This window comes from Notothenia rossii, assembly GCF_949606895.1.
Source record: "Notothenia rossii genome assembly, chromosome: 8".
Classification (NCBI taxonomy): domain Eukaryota; kingdom Metazoa; phylum Chordata; class Actinopteri; order Perciformes; family Nototheniidae; genus Notothenia; species Notothenia rossii.
In genome coordinates, this window is record NC_136906.1 from 79,498,505 (window position 1) to 79,519,895 (window position 21,391).

The following is a 21,391-nucleotide window of genomic DNA, read 5'->3' on the forward strand; positions in this document are numbered from 1 at the left end:
CAACTGGTAAGGTTGCTCTGACACGATACCTGTTATGAAAACAGGGCGTGTCCTCTCCTGTTATTAGCATTTCAAATTGTGGTTATTGAAGTCATGTACCAGGTGAGGCCCTATAGCTCAGTGGTCAGAGCACTGGTCTTGTAAACCAGGGGTCGTGAGTTCAATTCTCACTGGGGCCTGGAAGCTTCTTTTTCAGTGTATGACCTCAGAGCTTGGTGAAAGGTGACACTGTGCTGATATGACAGTATGAGCTCGAGGCTCTGGTCTCAGAACCATTTGAGCCTCTGGAGCTCTCCTCCCTAAAAGCACTGTCGTGGAAGACAGCATGGCTACTGGCCTTAACGTCAGCCAAAAGAGTGTCCGAGTTAACCGATCTATCGGTGCACCCGAGATGTTTGATGATCCCGTTGGCACTGACAGAGCCAACTGGTAAGGTTGCTCTGACACGAAACAGGGCGTGTCCTCTCCTGTTATTAGCATTTCAAATGTTGGTTATTGAAGTCAGGTACCAGGTGAGGCCCTATAGCTCAGTGGTCAGAGCACTGGTCTTGTAAACCAGGGGTCGTGAGTTCAATTCTCACTGGGGCCTGGAAGCTTCTTTTTCAGTGTATGACCTCATAGCTTGGTGAAAGGTGACACTGTGCTGATATGACAGTATGAGCTCTGGTCTCAGAACCATTTGAGCCTCTGGAGCTCTCCTCCCTAAAAGCACTGTTGTGGAAGACAGCATTGCTACTGGCCTTAACGTCAGCCAAAAGAGTGTCCGAGTTAACCGCTCTATCGGTGCACCCGAGTTGTTTGATGATCCCGTTGGCACTGACAGAGCCAACTGGTAAGGTTGCTCTGACACGACACCTGTTATGCAAACAGGGCGTGTCCTCTCCTGTTATTAGCATTTCAAATTTTGGTTATTGAAGTCAGGTACCAGGTGAGGCCCTATAGCTCAGTGGTAAGAGCACTGGTCTTGTAAACCAGGGGTCGTGAGTTCAATTCTCACTGGGGCCTGGAAGCTCCTTTTTCAGTGTATGACCTCAGAGCTTGGTGAAAGGTGACACTGTGCTGATATGACAGTATGAGCTTGAGGCTCTGGTCTCAGAACCATTTGAGCCTCTGGAGCTCTCCTCCCTAAAAGCACTGTCGTGGAAGACAGCATGGCTACTGGCCTTAACGTCAGCCAAAAGAGTGTCCGAGTTAACCGCTCTATCGGTGCACCCAAGTTGTTTGATGATCCCGTTGGCACTGACAGAGCCAACTGGTAAGGTTGCTCTGACACGATACCTGTTATGCAAACAGGGCGTGTCCTCTCCTGTTATTAGCATTTCAAATTTTGGTTATTGAAGTCAGGTACCAGGTGAGGCCCTATAGCTCAGTGGTCAGAGCACTGGTTTTGTAAACCAGGGGTCGTGAGTTCAATTCTCACTGGGGCCTGGAAGCTTCTTTTTCAGTGTATGACCTCAGAGCTTGGTGAAAGGTGACACTGTGCTGATATGACAGTATGAGCTCGAGTATGAAGGTAGATATGGTGCAAAATGCGAGAGTGTGTAAAACCTGATGTGAGCACTTGCAGAAAAAAAATCTGAGCTTGTGTGCATACATTTACACTTGTATAAAATATCCACGTAACTGTGAACCAAATTTGAAGTCACAGAAGAAAAAAAAAGTTTTGTAGCTTGTAGAAAAAAAATGAACTAAGTGATGAAATATTCACTTGCAGAAAAATACATATTTTTTAAATATATTTTCCATTACAACTGCAACTTGGTTATTACAACCGTTCAAATCAGTCATTACAACTTGACGAATCTGCTCTGTGGCAGTATAAATCGACGAATCTGCGGTCTTGACTTTTGCTACACTTCTTGCGATAAATGTGTCGCAAAAGTAACTTTCACCTGTAGATCAGCTGTAGATGTGGGGGAGGGAGAGGGGTTGGAGCGAAGGGGCGGAGCTATCAGAACGAAGAGGCTTGACTGCGGGGCTAACGGTTCGTGTCGCTACCAGTCTGCTGACATGGTGCATCAATCAACGGTAAGTTTTGCCCATTACTTGCCCAGTATTACTTTGAATATTATTATTGTGATTGAGGATTAAATCCGCTTTGAAGACCACCGTTTTATATTGTGCAGTTTAGCGGCAAAATAACGTCAGTTAGTCAACTAAAGCTAGCTTTGTTGAGTTTATGCTAGCTAGACAAGTAGTGGTTGTAGTCTAAAGCAGTAATTAATATATTGTAGCCTACTGCTTTGGCACTAACGGTGGTGTTTTTAAAGCCTTTGTAAATTATCCATGCTATTTTCTAGAACGAAGACTTCAGAATCTTAAAATCCCTTGACGTTTGTATGCAATTGTGCTAAATTCAACTCTGGAATCAAGCAAATATTAATATGTTCGCATGACATTAGTTATTTATATTTTGCCATCACTTAATTATACGTTTAATACATTTAAGTCAAGCTAAGGTACATGTGATGGTAGCTAGTTAGTGCTCTTACTTGTGAGGCCTCCTCCAAACAGCATAATAACCAGACTGTATCATTAAAACTAAGTACCAGTTCTAGATCCTTGACTTTAGACAAACAGTTCAAAAGACAACATGTATTTCAAGACCAATCTTTATTTGAATTTGCCTCTTAACCTGATATATTAGTTATACAGTAATAGTATTGACAATCTAAAAAAACTGAGCAACTCAACTGTCAACTTTATATTTCTTATTGTCTAAAGCATTTATTATTTGCTTATTATTTTTCCCCCTCTCATATTCAGTGTGGACGGATTGAGACAGCGTGGTGTCCATAGAGCTGCAGAGACTTCAGGGAGAAACCTCTGTGTGATGGACGTCCTGTCTGTTGGTTTGTAGAGGACTGAGGGTCTTTCCTCAGCATGGAGGACCAGGCCTGATGGAGGAGCCCATGCTGGGCAAAGCTGATACAAACTGCACAGGCCTAGTCTGTCACGTTATTTGACTAAATGTGTTTACTTATACATTTAATAGTTTTACACCTTCTGTCCATATGTGCTTTTTATTTAAAACATTTTTGATTAACTTTTGGTTCACATTTCAATAAATTGTATTTGCACTCCTTTCGTCCATTATTCTTACTGAAAATAGATTACACATTCACATCTGACTGAAGATTGGCCCCATTTATTTGTGACGTTGCAAACTCTGCAGTACAAGGCACAAGTGATGTGAAGCTCATAAAGCGAGGCAAATAGAAATAATCAGCTGATGGAGTGTAGATGTGGAAATAGATGCATCCCATCAGCTGACTATGTTTTTCGCAACACTTTATAAGCCTGACTATAACCACTCCTTCTCTGAGGTGCAGGAAGCGTCACAAACAAATGATGGTCCTGATAGACTACAAAAATATTCGGTGTGCAGATCTTTGTTTTCACAATAAAAGTAGTTTCTTAGTGAATGTCCTGTACTGGTCTTAAAATCTCATAAAATCAGCTTTTAATTTTCCTCTTGGATGTTCTTCTTGACCCTCAGAGAAAGAGGGGATGTCTTTCAGGCAGGTCCTTTCCTAACAAAAATGACAGGAAACATAAAACATATTATTGCAGAACAAGTGTGTTATTTATGAAAGCGGTGTGTTTGTGTGTTTAGGGGCTGTAGATATAATTATTTTGTAATTGTAATCAGATTATGAATGAACAGTATGAAATTCATCAACATTGAAATATATTTTATTATCAAAATAATATTTAACTGTTACAAAACGTAGTGCAACTGTAGAAGCTTGCTCTGTTGTCTCACTGAAAGAATCACTTTTACCACGTTTTTACAGACAATATTGAGAGATAAATAGTAGCAGTTCTCACTATGTGTTAAATATCTTTGCCTTCAATACATTCAATTAGAAAGCTGACAAAATCATATTGCTTGTTAACATCTAAATGTAACCTTTTGCACAGAAAAAACCCTCAACTTCACTGGTGTGTAGGTGATCTAGTATTTAGTATTGTTTAATGGAATGTATATCAGTGTATTAAAGTCAATACTTAATTCATTTAAACCAATATATTTCTTGATTCTTTGTACAGTATGAAAAAATAGTATTTGTACCTGAGCTGAAGTTCACTGCTGTAAGGAGTCCAGTTCTGTCTCTCACTCTCTGGTCCAACCTGTCTGCATCACCTGGACACCTTAAACAAACAGACATATATGTAAAGTACCATGTGTACAAACAATATAACTGATTCTCTTCTGTTGAACATGTTCGACTGTGTATTGTCCGAGTCAGAGTCCTTTTTATTTTACTGTAACTTTGGAAGTTGTGTTACCAATGCTTGCTGTTTATTTGATAATGCAATTCATAAAAACAACAAGGTTTGGGTTTGTTCTTCAGATATGACTGAGGTAAACGAGTAAGCTCAATAATGAACTCCAGGTCAACCAACCATATTGTAATATCTAAGTAATCATCTTGAAATATGACATTAATAATTGTAATATACACACATCTTATTGTGAGGTTGATTTCACATACACTACTTCAACGTTAGCTAAATAGAAAATAGCATGGATAATTTACAAAGGCTTTAAAAAAACCACCGTTAGTGCCAAAGCAGTAGGCTATAATATATTAATTTCTGCTGTCGACTACAACCACTACTTGTCTAGCTAGCATAAACTCAACAAAGCTAGCGTTAGTTGGCTAACTGACGTTATTTTGCCGCTAAACGGCACAATATAAAACGGTGGTCTTCAAAGCGGATTTAATCCTCAATCACAATAATAATATTCAAAGTAATACTGGGCAAGTAATGGGCAAAACTTACCGTTGATTGACGCACCATGTCAGCAGACTGGTAGCGACACGAACCGTTAAGGCCCAGATACACCGGCCAGCCACCTGAGAAGTCGCCGACGCCGACACCGACTGTTGCGTCGCCGGACTCTCCTGCGTATTTGCCGACTTCGCGCACTGGAACACACCGCAAATCAGAGCCGAGCACGTATGAACTGCGTATGCGTGAGTGGTAATAACTCTCCTTGCCAGCAGGCGGCGGTAGTGTGTATTCATCATTCAAAAGAGGCAACAACCGGAAGACAGAGAAGAAAAGACTTCGTGATATAAACAAACAACAAATAGCGTTTTTCTTTCCATTTTCACTCTCGTCCATTGAAAACCTGAACAAACAGGAGCTCTATAAACCGATGAGGTGAAATAGCCGTCCGTGTGTGTTCCATCTTCCATTTGAAATCATTTGTTTACCTCCCTCACTTCCTTTAACGCTTCTCATAAACTGATTCGCTAGCTGAACAGCCAATCAGTGTTATCCCTTTGTCCGACTTCCGGTGGTGTTCCCGACGCCGATTCAACATGTTGAATCGGCAAGAAAAGGCGTCAGGTCGGCAGAAAAGACCCGACGGTGCGGCGCACACCACTCCGAATAGGGCATGCCCACGCTCATGTTCAGCCCGACTCCCATTTACTGCCGATTTCGGGCCGGTGTATCCGGGCCTTTAGCCCCGCAGTCAAGCCTCGTCGTTGTGATAGCTCCGCCCCTTCGCTCCAACCCCTCTCCCTCCCCCACATCTACAGCTGATCTACAGGTGAAAATTACTTTTGCGACACATTTATCGCAAGAAGTGTAGCAAAAGTCAAGACCGCAGATTCGTCGATTTATACTGCCACAGAGCAGATTCTTCAAGTTGTAATGACCAAGTTGCAGTTGTAATGGAAAATATATTTAAAAAATATGTATTTTTCTGCAAGTGAATATTTCATCACTAAGTTCATTTTTTTTCTACAAACTACAAAACCTTTTTTTTTCTTCTGTGACTTCAAATTTGGTTCACAGTTACGTGGATATGTTATACAAGTGTAAATGTATGCACACAAGCTCAGATTTTTTTTCTGCAAGTGCTCACATCAGGTTTTACACGCTCTCGCATTTTGCACCATTATCTACCTTCATACACGAGGCTCTGGTCTCAGAACCATTTGAGCCTCTGGAGCTCTCCTCCCTAAAAGCACTGTCGTGGAAGACAGCATTGCTACTGGCCTTAACGTCAGCCAAAAGAGTGTCCGAGTTAACCGCTCTATTGGTGCACCCGAGTTGTTTGATGATCCCGTTGGCACTGACAGAGCCAACTGGTAAGGTTGCTCTGACACGATACCTGTTATGCAAACAGGGCGTGTCCTCTCCTGTTATTAGCATTTCAAATGTTGGTTATTAAAGTCAGGTACCAGGTGAGGCCCTATAGCTCAGTGGTCAGAGCACTGGTCTTGTAAACCAGGGGTCGTGAGTTCAATTCTCACTGGGGCCTGGAAGCTTCTTTTTCAGTGTATGACCTCAGAGCTTGTTGAAAGGTGACACTGTGCCGTGCTGATATGACAGTATGAGGTTATGTAAAGGACAGGAAGTGAAAAGGAAACACTCTCAATGATAGATTCTTGGGAATAGAAATAAAATCCTCTTTATGTATGGAGCCTTTTACTAAGAGTCATGTGCTTTTTGCAAACTGCAGGCTGTCTCTTCTCCAGCAGCTTGGGGAATGGTTGTGGAATGTGGCCAAAAATAATGGACTGTTCTTGTGACCGATTTCAAATTAAACGACATCATAATGCTTCAGTGCACAAAGATGTTTTAGGCAATACATAGTGTGATTGTATGAACAAAGGTGACTGCTTCCTATCCAACAGTTTTTTAAGATCAAGTCAAGTGAAGCCAAAGTTGAAGTGCATTTAAGGTGCATTACTTCAAACGACCAGCAGGAGAAAATTCCACTGGAAGCAAACATTTTTTTGATTGAATCAGAATGGGTTTTTCACCAGGTAGGTTGACACGTACGAGGAATTTGACGTAGGAGGTTGAGGAATAAAAGTCTTTGAAAAAATGACCCGACTTCTTACTTTATTTAACTCAACATAAGAGTATAGACTCAATTACAAATGTCAAGTCTTTTTCAACATGCATGAAGTTAATTTTCTAATTGGTGGTACAATTTAGAGTTAAATAGACAGGGTTTACTTTGGGGCGGGGCTACATTGTGATTGACAGGTCGCCACTACAGCGTTGTCCTCTCTGTGTGTTGTATGGTTCATGGTCTTATATCTTTATCTCTTTGAAAGTGTCCTTTTAATTTATAATTGTTACATTTTGTTCTCACCGCAAAACAAATCTTGTTCTGCCTTTGCTTGCTCGACCGTCTTCAAAATTAAAATACAGAGAAAGCTAAAAACTAAGATGGCAACCATCAGAAAGCCAAACTCAAACAGTATAGAAAACAACGAGTGATGCTATGCTATGATGGGAGCACAATTACAAGTGAGTGTAATGGTCATGTGTCCACATACGTATTGCCACACAGTCCAGACTTCCAGCAAATTCAATTCTCGTCGTAAACTTTTTCAAACACTGTCTTTATATTATGTCCTCTTGTTGACTCTGTGTCATTACGTTGCTTTATCTTGAAAGCACACAGCACGTTTTTACCCTTGAGCCTGCTTTGTTTTCTAGCCTTATGCAAAACCCCGCTCACTGATGAGTTAACACAATGAGACACAGAGTCAAACACACACAGTGAACACACAAAACCCCACCACAAAAAGCTGGTGCGACCCGAGAGAAGCCCTGAATATCCTGGAGAGAATTCAGATCAGTGTCAGCAGGGAAGGAAAGGGAAGACAGCTCCAACTGCCACGAGCGACAACAACTGTTACTATTCATCCCTCTTCCCTCCATCGCTTCTTTCTCAAAGCTTTCTACATCTTCCCCTATATCTCTTTATTACTTTCAAACAAATCCAAAATGATATGGATAAGAACATGCCTTGTTTAAGTGAATCTGTGGAAAAGGAATTCAAGACGCTGTCACTCAAAAATATTTCAGTTGATCTACTTTTCTATACCAAGATGTCCCGACAGGCAGCAGACGTGTTATTTTTCACCCTATTTAATATGTGATTGCATGTTTTTGAGTTTTTTAAACTCACTCTGTAGCTCAGTGAATGATATGCAGACATTAAGTCACTGACAGAGCCAACTGGTTAGGTATCTCTGTCACTATTTAAACAATACCTGGTATGCAAACAGGGCGTGTCCTCTCCTGTCATTAGCATTTCAAATATTGGTCATTGAAGTCTGGTACCAGGTGAGGCCCTATAGCTCAGTGGTTAGAGCACTGGTCTTGTAAACCAGGGGTCGTGAGTTCAATTCTCACTGGGGCCTGGAAGCTTCTTTTTCAGTGCATGACCTCAGAGCCTGGTGACACTGTGCCGTGCTGATATGACAGTATGAGGTTGTGTAAAGGACAGGAAGTGAAAAGGAAACACTCTCAATGATAGATTTGTTCTTTCCCGTTCCAGCTCATATGTCCGTGGCACTTAATTTTGTTGGTCTCTTGCCACTTCCTCCATTTCCCTGCGTGTCTCCTCCTTTCATCTGCAGGCTAAAGTCAGTCTGAATTTGAGTCACTGTCAGGTCTGCTGCCACCCTGACAGCCCTGGAGAAACGCCACGGTGAAACTAGCACATGTGAAACTGGACCGTCACTTCACAGAAGCACAGGGAAATGTTTCCAGGTCGACATGCCAAAATCCTCAGAAAACTAACACCAAACCGTCTGTGCCACGCACCACATGTCAGCTCCTTCACATCCTGGAGTGAGGCATATTATATTTGGATGGAGCTTAATATCCCAATGATACTGTGATTATAATGCAATGGCAATCTCAATTTTCTTCAACTTGGTAAGATATTATTAAATGTTTTCCATTTAAAGCAAGACAAGTTAAAGAAGCCCTATTCGGCTTTTTCCCTTTCCTGTAGTGTTAAATAGGTTTGAGTGCATGTAAATGGTCTGCAAAGGCTAAAATCTCTGTGTTCTCACCAGAGGGAGTTTCTCCACCACACACACATTTATTTTTGCTTTGTCTATTATTTAAAAATTGTGAAAAATCAGGCACATTTTCTCATTTTCAACTAAATTGGTTTGGTCAAAACCCAATCGCAGGTTTTCCGTAAATTCGGTGTTGAATCTGAGAAAGTACAGATTGCTGCTCTAATATTTAAGCTTCAGGGGTAATACTAAGCTCCTCAATTGTATGTGTGTGTGTGTGTGTGTGTGTGTGTAGGGTGGAGGGTTCAACTTTGAAGATGGCTTGTTGCCAAGCAACACGGTACGAGCTGGAAAGGGTGGTGGTGGGGAGGGGGGCATTAAGACATTAGAGCAGCATGTCCCATTGATTTCACCCACACACAGATAACAAAATAACCTTCTGGCCCAGTGCTGTGTGTGTGTGTGTGTGTGTGTGTGTGTGTGTGTATGTGTGTGTGTGTGTGTGTGTGTGTGTGTGTGTGTACAGGAAAGGATACATTCCCAAGATGACAGCCTCGAGACATTTGATTGGCAAAGACTCTCTGATCATCTCTCTTGCTGTCTCCATTAACCTGGAATAAGAGGAGGATGAGGAGGAAATGGGGAAGAGGAAGAGGAAGAAGGAGGAGGAATCGAGGAAAGGCAAAGGGAAGAGGAGCACCAGGGGGGGGAGAGGCAGGAGGGTGAATAGGAAGAGAAGAACAAGTGAGAAGTTTAAAATATGAACAATAGGAGGATGAGGGGGAAAAGAGATACGCTCTGTAAGGGACTTGATCAAAATACATTTCATTTTGAGTTGGATGGTACTTCATACATGACTTGGTGTTACCAACTGCTGATAGCCATGCTGCGGAAACATTGATTTATATTTGGTTCAATTAGAAAAACAATTCTGGCACTTTTAAGATTACGACTTACTTTATTAATCCCATAGAATACATTTAATGTTCACTATTGGGGGTTTGGTGCCTTGCTCAAGGACACTGACTGGCACCTCTCCATCAAATCCACACTTTAACCAGCAACCCTAGTTTCCCAAGGCCAAGTCCCTACACACTAAGCCACTTTCACACCATTAAGTCACAGCATATGCTGAGACCTACGGAAGAGGGTGAGGGCCAAATGTGTCAGATTTTTTTAAGATAGCGATAAATGGATTGTTTTGTGGTTTTAGTTTGAATTGAATGTCATTGCATGTCCTTTTTAAAGCTGCAGTGCACTTACCCACACAGAGGACGGCTCTTCTTGATTTCAAAGAATTGGGTTCCTGTGTGGTTGTATCTGATGGAAATGTTAGGGACATCACAGTGTTTAGAGAAGTTGACTGAAGTGCTCACGAGGATGGTTTCTAAATAACTTTAAAAAGGTCTCCTATTATACTCTCCTTTCATCAATATATCACAGGTCTCAGATATATACAGAACTTGTCTCTGATTGGCTGAAACAACAGATCATTGCAGCATTACCCATAATCCCCTCTGTTTCAGCCCTGTTTCCAAAGTGCTGATTGTCTGTCTGTTGCTTTAGATGAAAATAAGGAGCCCCTCCCCACGCCCCTCTGAGAGACATTTGGTTACAAAGAACTCAATGGTGCTCTAGGAGGAGATTCAGGTGATAAGGGGGGGGGGGTTACCTTGGTTGCTGATTGGCTAATGGTTACACAAGACAACACATCGTTATGACATCATAAAGTGGCCAAAATCTGATCAGTTCATTTTCAGACAGGTTTTTATAGAAATGGATCAAAGAGAGAGAGAATCTTTGTTCCTGAAACTTTCAGAGACTCTTTCCACAGAGAGGACACATGTTGATGTAGAAGAGACATGGAGAAGAGGGGACACATGTTGATGTAGAAGAGACATGGAGAAGAGGGGACACATGTTGATGTAGAAGAGACATGAAGAAGAGGGGACACATGTTGATGTAGAAGAGACATGAAGAAGAGGGGACACATGTTGATGTAGAAGAGACATGGAGAAGAGGGGACACATGTTGATGTTGAAGAGACATGGAGAAGAGGGGACACATGTTGATGTAGAAGAGACATGAAGAAGAGGGGACACATGTTGATGTAGAAGAGACATGAAGAAGAGGGGACACATGTTGATGTTGAAGAGACATGAAGAAGAGGGGACACATGTTGATGTAGAAGAGACATGAAGACGAGGGGACACATGTTGATGTAGAAGAGACATGAAGAAGAGGGGACACATGTTGATGAAGAAGAGACATGAAGAAGAGGGGACACATGTTGATGTAGAAGAGACATGAAGAAGAGGGGACACATGTTGATGTAGAAGAGACATGAAGAAGAGGGGACACATGTTGATGTAGAAGAGACATGAAGAAGAGGGGACACATGTTGATGTTGAAGAGACATGGAGAAGAGGGGACACATGTTGATGTAGAAGAGACATGAAGAAGAGGGGACACATGTTGATGTAGAAGAGACATGAAGAAGAGGGGACACATGTTGATGTTGAAGAGACATGGAGAAGAGGGGACACATGTTGATGTGGAAGAGACATGGAGAAGAGACATGAAGAAGAGGGGACACATGTTGATGTAGAAGAGACATGAAGAAGAGGGGACACATGTTGATGTAGGAGAGACATGAAGAAGAGGGGACACATGTTGATGTAGAACAGACATGAGGAAGAGGGGACACATGTTGATGTAGAAGAGACATGAAGAAGAGGGGACACATGTTGATGTAGAAGAGACATGAAGAAGAGGGGACACATGTTGATGTAGAAGAGACATGAAGAAGAGAGGACACATGTTGATGAAAAAGAGAGGACACATGTTGATGTAGAAGAGACATGAAGAAGAGGGGACACATGTTGATGTAGAAGAGACATGAAGAGAAGGGGACACATGTTGATGTAGAAGAGACATGAAGAAGAGGGGACACATGTTGATGTAGAAGAGACATGAAGAAGAGGGGACACATGTTGATGTAGAGGAGACATGAAGAAGAGGGGACACATGTTGATGTAGAAGAGACATGAAGAAGAGGGGACACATGTTGATGTAGAAAAGACATGAAGAAGAGGGGACACATGTTGATGTAGAAGAGACATGAAGAAGAGGGGACACATGTTGATGTAGAAGAGACATGAAGAAGAGGGGACACATGTTGATGTAGAAGAGACATGAAGAAGTGGGGACACATGTTGATGTAGAAGAGACATGGAGAAGAGGGGACACATGTTGATGTAGAAGAGACATGAAGAAGAGGGGACACATGTCGATGTAGAAGAGACATGAAGAAGAGGGGACACATGTTGATGTAGAAGAGACATGAAGAAGAGGGGACACATGTTGATGTGGAAGAGACATGGAGAAGAGGGGACACATGTTGATGTAGAAGAGACATGAGGAAGAGGGGACACATGTTGATGTGGAAGAGACATGAAGAGGGGACACATGTTGATGTAGAAGAGACATGAAGAAGAGGGGACACATGTTGATGTAGAAGAGACATGGAGAAGAGGGGACACATGTTGATGAAGAAGAGACATGGAGAAGAGGGGACACATGGTGATGTAGAAGAGACATGGAGAAGAGGGGACACATGTTGATGTAGAAGAGACATGAAGAAGAGGGGACACATGTTGATGTAGGAGAGACATGAAGAAGAGGGGACACATGTTGATGTAGAAGAGACATGAGGAAGAGGGGACACATGTTGATGTAGAAGAGACATGGAGAAGAGGGGACACATGTTGATGTAGAAGAGAAATGAAGAAGAGGGGACACATGTTGATGTAGAAGAGACATGAAGAAGAGGGGACACATGTTGATGTAGAAGAGACATGAAGAAGAGGGGACACATGTTGATGTAGAAGAGACATGGAGAAGAGGGGACACATGTTGATGTAGAAGAGAAATGAAGAAGAGGGGACACATGTTGATGTAGAAGAGACATGAAGAAGAGGGGACACATGTTGATGTAGAAGAGACATGAGGAAGAGGGGACACATGTTGATGTAGAAGAGGGGACACATGTTGATGTGGAAGAGACATGGAGAAGAGGGGACACATGTTGATGTAGAAGAGACATGAAGAGGGGACACATGTTGATGTAGAAGAGACATGGAGAAGAGGGGACACATGTTGATGTAGAAGAGACATGAAGAGGGGACACATGTTGATGTAGAAGAGACATGGAGAAGAGGGGACACATGTTGATGTGGAAGAGACATGGAGAAGAGGGGACACATGTTGATGTAGAAGAGACATGGAGAAGAGGGGACACATGTTGATGTAGAAGAGACATGAAGAAGAGGGGACACATGTTGATGTAGAAGAGACATGGAGAAGAGGGGACACATGTTGATGTAGAAGAGACATGAAGAAGAGGGGACACATGTTGATGTAGAAGAGACATGAAGAAGAGGGGACACATGTTGATGTAGAAGAGACATGGAGAAGAGGGGACACATGTTGATGTAGAAGAGACATGAAGAAGAGGGGACACATGTTGATGTAGAAGAGACATGAAGAAGAGGGGACACATGTTGATGTAGAAGAGACATGAAGAAGAGGGGACACATGTTGATGTAGAAGAGACATGAAGAAGAGGGGACACATGTTGATGTAGAAGAGACATGAAGAAGAGGGGACACATGTTGATGTAGAAGAGACATGAAGAAGTGGATTTTCTATAATAGGTGACCTTTAAGTCACATGTGATGAGACACAGAGGGACCGGTGTAGCCCTCACTGTGGCGTTGGTTATTATGGCAACATGTGTTCTTGTTTTTGCATTAAAGGATACTGCAGAGCCTTCATGTAGTTCTGGATGGCCACCAGCCAATCAGGGACGGACATGGACGACTTGAAGGTCGGCACTGAGGGGACGGGGTGCTGCAGAGAGAGAAAGACAGATTAGTATCTCACAGGAATCTCAACATGTGGTAACATTCAGAGCCCCAAACCATCGCTGACAATCTTTCAAAAGAAGTCTCAATGTCCCGTGACTCATCACTGCTCATACTGCCGATAAGTACACTGGCTACACGAGTCAACTAATTACACATCTCTCACATCAAGAACATATTATTTAAAGCTTCAGTGTCAAATTCATTTAGCCGAGAGCAAGCGTGGTACTCGTCAATTAGTCTTTCCAAACCAACAGAAAATCATTGCCACATCCTTCATCAGAGTCAGAGTTGAAAAGTACCTGCAGTTCTTGCCAAAGTTACAGTTTGAATAGTGTGTATTCTTCGGTGTTGGGGGGACACATGCATTCAAAAGGTGAGTGTTATTGCTTTTTTGTTTAGGTCTAAAAATACGTTCTTTGCAGATAGTGTTTTTGTAATTTATAAGAAAACTAAAAGTCAGATTACAAACTCTTTCTAGCTGTTTTCAATAAAACACTCGAGTAGTTGTTTTGTGTTTCCGACCGCTGAATGTTATCAAACCTATATTTATGAGACCAGTACATATCTTCAAACATATCCAATTCACCCAATATATCTTTAGATTTAAAGAAATGTAGAAACATGTATTTTTCTCTATCAAAATGTAATTGTTATCGAGGTTCAAAAGCTTCTCAACAGCTTTCAGATATCAAAGCAATGATACAGCTATTTCTACTTCTTCCATCGCTCTGCTACCATTGGTGGTAGTTGTGGTACAGATAGTAGTGACAGAGATAGAAATGACTATGACACGTGTCGTTGTTTCTATCTGTCCTGTGGTGGGAAATGAAACCACGCTGATGATTCTGCAGACGCTTCACCTCAACAAGATCGTTTCAGAAAGGAAACGGAGGTCAGGGATGTGGCGTCATGAAAGGACGTGACCAAACCAGCAAAGTGAGTCAGCCTTAAACAAAAAGGAGCACTTCCCCTGACACACGGGCAGCTGGAGCATATGTATGTATCTGTGTGTGTGCGTGTGTGAGAGCGAGAGAGTGTGTGCGTGTGCGTGTGCTTGTGTGTGTGTGTGAGAGAGCAAGAGTGTGTGAGTTTGTACATATATGCGTGTGTGTGTGTGTGTGTGTGTGTGTGTGTGTGTGTGTGTGTGTGTGTGTGTGAGAGAGCAAGAGTGTGTGAGTTTGTACATATATGTGTGTGTGTGTGTGTGTGTGTGTGTGTGTGTGTGTGTGTGTGTGTGTGTGTGTGTGTGTGTGTGTGTGTGTGTGTGTGTGTGTGTGAGAGCAAGAGTGTGTGAGTTTGTACATATATGCGTGTGTGTGTGTGTGTGTGTGTGTGTGTGTGTGTGTGTGTGTGTGTGTGAGAGAGCAAGAGTGTGTGAGTTTGTACATATATGTGTGTGTGTGTGTGTGTGTGTGTGTGTGTGTGTGTGTGTGTGTGTGTGTGTGTGTGTGTGTGTGTGTGAGAGCAAGAGTGTGTGAGTTTGTACATATATGCGCGTGTGTGTGTGTGTGTGTGTGTGTGTGTGTGTGTGTGTGTGAGAGAGAGAGAGTGTGTGAGTGTGTACATATGTGTGTGTGTGTGTGTGTGTGTGTGTGTGTGTGTGTGTGTGTGTGTGTGTGTGTGTGTGTGTGTGTGTGTGTGTGTGTGTGTGTGTGTGTGAGAGCAAGAGTGTGTGAGTTTGTACATATATGCGTGTGTGTGTGTGTGTGTGTGTGTGTGTGTGTGTGTGTGTGTGTGTGTGTGTGTGTGTGTGTGTGTGTGTGTGTGTGTGTGTGTGTGTGTGTGTGTGTGTGTGTGTGTGTGTGTGTGTGTGGCAGCAGCCGTTTAATATCCTGTGGATTTTCCTTAGCCGAGGAGGAAGACAAACAGATTGCATATGCTGTGCTGGGTCTCTGTTTCCAAATCATCAGGGTAACTTCTAAATCTACTAATAAACTGCAACACATTATGGACAGCTTTAATACAAAAACAAAACATCGTTCATGCTTTAAGGCACTCAAGGATCCTCAAAACTCACAATTACAACTTTATATGGGATTCAATCTGAACTGGCTTTAGACGAGGCAGTTTATAAGTCAGATAATCAGCAAGGTCAGTGATGTTGGGAGGTCAGAAACCAATAACTGAACTAACTATCAATGTGCCCTATTTTCCCCCAAGACAGTCACAGGAGCTGGATTTGTCAATCACCGCTGATTTCCTCTCAGCTCCACAAACAGCTGACCTGCTCTCCACAGTTGATCTGTATGGTTTACTGGCGTTTTACACCGGCTGATTTGTCAGAAAATCACAAACTTTATTGGTTTGGGACCCATTCAAATGTCCTAGGTTCCACTCAAAAGACCTCCCATCACCTCGTTGGAAACCGCCCAACATCAGTGCAAGTGTCTCGGCCAATCACGCAATTATTTATAGAATAGAATATGGAGGGATGAACCCCTCTTTAATGGTCACACAGCACACACAGTGAAATGTGTTCTCTGCTTTTAACCCATCCTAGTACCAGGAGTCTAGCACTAGGAGCAGTGGGCAGCTATTGCACAGCGCCCGGGGAGCAATGGGGGAGTCCGGTGCCTTGCTCAAGGGCACCACGGCAGGGCAGGAGGTGAACTGGGACCTCTCCAAGTAGAAGTCCACACTCCATATTTTAGGTCCGGTCGGGGACTTGAACCGGCGACCCTACAGCTCACAGTCCAAGCCCCTACTGACTGAGCCACTGCCGGACATTATATCCATTCAGCCTCTCATTTAGTACAAACAGTAGATCAGCCTTCAAACCAGGCGGCAAACCACCGATCCACCCGTCAGTCATTGAGTGAGTAAAACAATCACCAGACTGGTCTCAGGCCAGTGGACAGTCATTCAGTCCATAAACCAGTCTGCCAGCAGCACCAGTAAATAGCAAGTTTTACGACCGCATAATCCCCCAAGTTGTAAAATCCTCACTAAGGCGTTACACACTGGCAGCATCCTCTGGCACACACTCTCTAAAGCTGCAGGCAGTGAGAGGACTGATGATCCCTCGCTTCATCTGCTCTCCTTCCTCCGTACACAGAAATGTCAGTTCTGTACAAAAAGGCTTAATTTATATGCACGTTACACATTCTGTCACTACTTTGTGCTGGCTTGCTGCATTCACATTTTGCAGTGTCTTTATACAAATGAAATATAGCGTGACACATTGCGGTATCTCAGCTGTCACTCGTCTCTATGCCTCATGTCATTAGATGTTGTCTGAGAATCTGTAACAGCTGTCTCAGTGTTTCATTTCCTAACTGTGAGGACTTACAGAGTTGCTGTTATTATGAGGAGTGAAATATTTTAGTGCCGTGTGCACGCTACCCTGGGAAACAGAGTGACAGACATAAACATGTAAACAAAGTCATTCACCCGTCAGTAATCTAATAGTATATTGTAGGGATGTAACGATGCCAAAAACTCACGGTATGATAATATCGCGATAAAAAGTCCACGGTACGATATTTATCGCGATATTGAAAAATAAAGGACTTTTTTTTATTTTTTATTTATTAAATACTCCATCTGATTTGTACAGTATTTTAGTAGGATAGTAGTATTTTAAAGTGTCAACAATATAATAATCAGACCCTGAAATAGAATAAATCAAGTTTCACTTTAGTTTTTCAAGTAACTCAACTCTAACTCACTCACTCAGCATCATCAAGGTTATCTTTTAGGAGTATGAGCATGTCCACATTTCCAGGTAGAAGCTGGGATGTTTGGGCGTTTCCAATATCCCCTGCTGTGGAAACAACTCTCTCGCTTGGTACTGATGTTGCTGGGACAGAGAGATATGCTTTGGCCATGGGTGACAGCAGTGGGTCAAACTGTGCATTGTCTCTCCACCACTTCAAAAACAATACAGTGTTTGCCAAGAAGGTGAGGCTAATTGACAGGGCCAGATATAAATATACTGTTGGTACTTGTCAATGTCTCTAGGTGTGTACATGTAGCCCTGTAGATACCATGTCCTTTTGTGTTATGTTCATGTTGTAACCTACTTGCTGTCATGTTGGACAGGTCTCCTTTGAAAAAGAGATCGATGATCTCAATGGGACCATCTGTTTTTTTTGTTTTTTTTTAAATCGCGGTATATTTTGTCAGTCTCACGACGGTATTGAGACATCTATTTACCGCGATATTCGATATTGGTTACATCCCTAGTATATTGAAGGGGATGCACTGAATGCTCATTTCTCTGCAGATACTTTTCATTTCTTTCCATAACAAAGAATATTTTGAAAGATAATTGTTACGAACGCCTTTAATAATACGATTTCTTTGTAGTATATCAACAATCAGTGGTGGTGTTTGACTTTCTGCCTGTGTTTTATAATGAATTATTACCCATCATTTTGCTTTTGATTCTCTGTATTAATATGGAATCTAATGGATAATAAAACATGTTTAATGGCATCACATTGACATTCAGTTATTTAAATGTATTACAATGTAGCATGGCCACTGGTGTACCCCTATAAGAGCCAGAGTGATAGACCTCCTTTCTTTCAGGACTCCAGCATCACATCATAGTCCCAGTTTAGATCGGAAATTAATCTGTCTCTACACCCTTCCTGTTTTCTCCCTCCATTTTTGTTTTCTCCTTCCTTTCCCCTTCTTGCTCTCCCTCTCTCTCTCTCACCCCTTCCTAATCAACCTCTCATTACTTCCACCATGCTTCCTCCTTTCTGCCCAGATCTATTTTGACCAGCCTCCAAATCCAGAGCCAGGAGGCAAGCTGCCAACCTCCCCCCCCACAGAGGAGGTGTAAACAAAGACATTTAGATAGAGCAGAGAGACAGAAGAAAGAGGGATGTCTTATTATACGATCCTTTTATGACCTTACTTGTGTTTGAGTTTCGAATCGTTTTAAGGAAATGGAGAGTGTGGAGTAGAAGGCAATTGGAGAAAGAAAACTCAAAAGACGAGGAGAGTATTATAACGTGAATACAGGGCTAAAGTCACCACGATTCAACAAGTCATTCACTTTCACGGGAGCCAATCCATTTGCAACGTTACATTACATTGTTTACATTTATCCAAAGCCACTTACAATAAGTACATGTGACCATGAAAATACTCAAAGTAAGAATGCTCCAAGCATTCAAATATATAAATACTGGATGAGGTGCAGTCAAAACAGATGGGCTTTCACTCTGCAACTGAATATGTTGTTTAAGCACTTCACAGTCATTTAAAAAGTGACCTGGGGTATTGGTTTATCATAAAACATATGCAGGAACAAGTCAAACTAAATTCTATTTCACTTGCATAGCCTTTTAGATAAACGCAGCTCAGTGGACATCGTCAAATTATGAGTACCGAGTAAGCGTGTCAGTGAAACGAAAACTACGACAGATAGCAGCGCCTTCAATGACCTCTGAAGCACTTTAGCTCTGGATTCAAAACGGTAACAAGAGAAGAGGGAGACGGGTCGTATTTCCTGCTGTCAAGATATCTCTAGAGCGGGACATCCCGGAGGAATGCGTGTGTGTGTGTGTGTGTGTGTGTGTGTGTGTGTGTGTGTGTGTGTGTGTGTGTGTGTGTGTGTGTGTGTGTGTGTGTGTGTGTGTGTGTGTGTGTGTGTGTGTGTGTGTGTGTGTGTGGCAAGAGAGACAGCTGAGAAAGAAATGATTAAGCAAAGTCTGGACATAAGACTTCCTGTTTCAGGGCTCACACTCCTTCAGTGATGACAGCAGCATGTAGGAAGCGGCTTGTATCTGCTGCAGGACTACAGTCATCACACTCAAGAACACCGCATTGAAGATTATTTCCGCCTATGGTGTGTAATGCTTTGCCTTAGAGGACGGATCCGTGTTAACTAATCCATGTTGGCAGGCATCCAGCTTTAGGGTCCAGTCCAAACAAACAACAATTGTGATTTAGAAAAATATGACATAAGCTTCAAAAGAGACATTTCGATGGCAGATGCCCTGATTCATTGGGACCTTGAGATCTGTAACCTCTGGTCATAACCACACAGATGTTGTGTACAGCTGCAGATGGAGAAGAAAAGCCAGAAAAGATCCTAAATATAATCCTCTTGTTATAATCTGAACAGAAACGTTTTAATCCAGAAGAATGGAACTACGAGGGATAATGGAAAAATGCTTATCCTACTTATTTGACATCTACAGTACTGGTAGTTGTAGATCCTACTCTTGTCCAGTCACCATCTAGTTAACATTTAGTACACGAGACACTCATTGTTTTCAAACCTGTTCAACTTTTCTATGGGGCACAGTAATTTATTTGAATTAAAAAATAAAAAACAAAAATAAAGTAAAACCTCAGAAATGATTAAAAGGTGAAAAATGCAAATTCCAGAGATAATCAAAAGGTTTGCTATTCTAGTCGAGTTGCTGATCTTTGCTCAGACGAGCTCAAGCCAGTCCTGTTGTGCATTAAAGGTCCTTTTTGTAGTCCAGTTGGTATCCAGAGATTATCCACTACCCAGATAGCATTAGAGGGATTATTCGGTCGCTCTGTGCCAACACGTCTATTCTGTTAATGAGGACACGGAGAGCGGCAGCATGGACACGGCTCACCGGCTGATAACAACATGTACTCTGGGTTCAGTCCACCTGAGGGGACCATATGGCTCATGCTTTTCTCAATCTACTTTTACTTTCTTATTCATGTCCAAAAACGGACTGAAATACATGTCTTCTTCAATTCTAATCACTATTGGCCTACTTTTTTGAGGTAACTCTATAAAAAGTGTCTTATTTATTTAACTATCGGTAAATGTTACATAGAACCTTTAATAATTTGCACAAACCCAAAAACCGACACCAGAAACAAACTTGCATCGACTAATTTCTGCTAGATCATATTTATCGAATAGCATATTTTTTTACTAATTACAAAGTTGTTCCTATTCTCTTTCACCGTCCCTCACTTAAAGTTAATCATCTGGGTCAGTGAGTGTATCTGAGTCTGTATCTGTAGTAACCACCTGCTTTTAAGCCACACACACACACACACACACACACACACACACACACACACACACACACACACACACACACACACACACACACACACACACACACACACACACACACACACACACACACACACACACACACACACACACACACACACACACACACACACACACACACACACACACACACACACACACACACACACACACACACACACACACACACACACACACACACACAGCACTTCTATTGTACATTGCAGTGTCATGGCAAAGCAGTACAAAGCAACACAAACATGCACTCACGTGATGGTTGAGTTTCAGCGCAAAGAGAAACAAGTTAGTTCTGTGAAAAGCATCTGAGCACTAAAAGTGAGTTCATCATCTGGGTCATTGAGTGTATCTGAGTCTGTAGTAACCACCTCTTTTAAAACACACACACACACACACAATGGTGTGGGACAATCCCGTATCTCATTCTGGAACAGCCTCCCAGCTGAGATACGGGATTGTCCCACTCTCAATAGCTTCAAAGGTCAACTCAGAGAATGGTTGAGAAACAAACGGACGTGCGATCACCGCTAACTGCACTTTAACACGGGGGTATCTCCTCTTGCCCTTGTCGTAGCTGCTATAGTGTATTAACATGTCATAAATACTTATGTATGCTCTCTTGCTCTCTTGCTCTCTTTGCA

The 21,391-nt window shown here is 42.3% G+C and overlaps 1 protein-coding gene across 1 annotated transcript in view; it reads right to left on the minus strand.

Annotated features, from left to right (window-relative positions):
• Positions 1 to 21,391, minus strand: part of vash2 (vasohibin 2) — a 65,313-nt gene that overhangs the window by 38,953 nt on the left and 4,969 nt on the right. Inside the window, exons 3-5 of the mRNA XM_079643287.1 lie at positions 13,621 to 13,709; positions 10,062 to 10,118; positions 9,335 to 9,409 (exon numbers count right to left, since the gene is read on the minus strand). Coding sequence (XP_079499413.1) covers positions 9,335 to 9,409; positions 10,062 to 10,118; positions 13,621 to 13,709 — 221 coding nt within the window. The remainder of the gene's footprint in view (positions 1 to 9,334; positions 9,410 to 10,061; positions 10,119 to 13,620; positions 13,710 to 21,391) is intronic.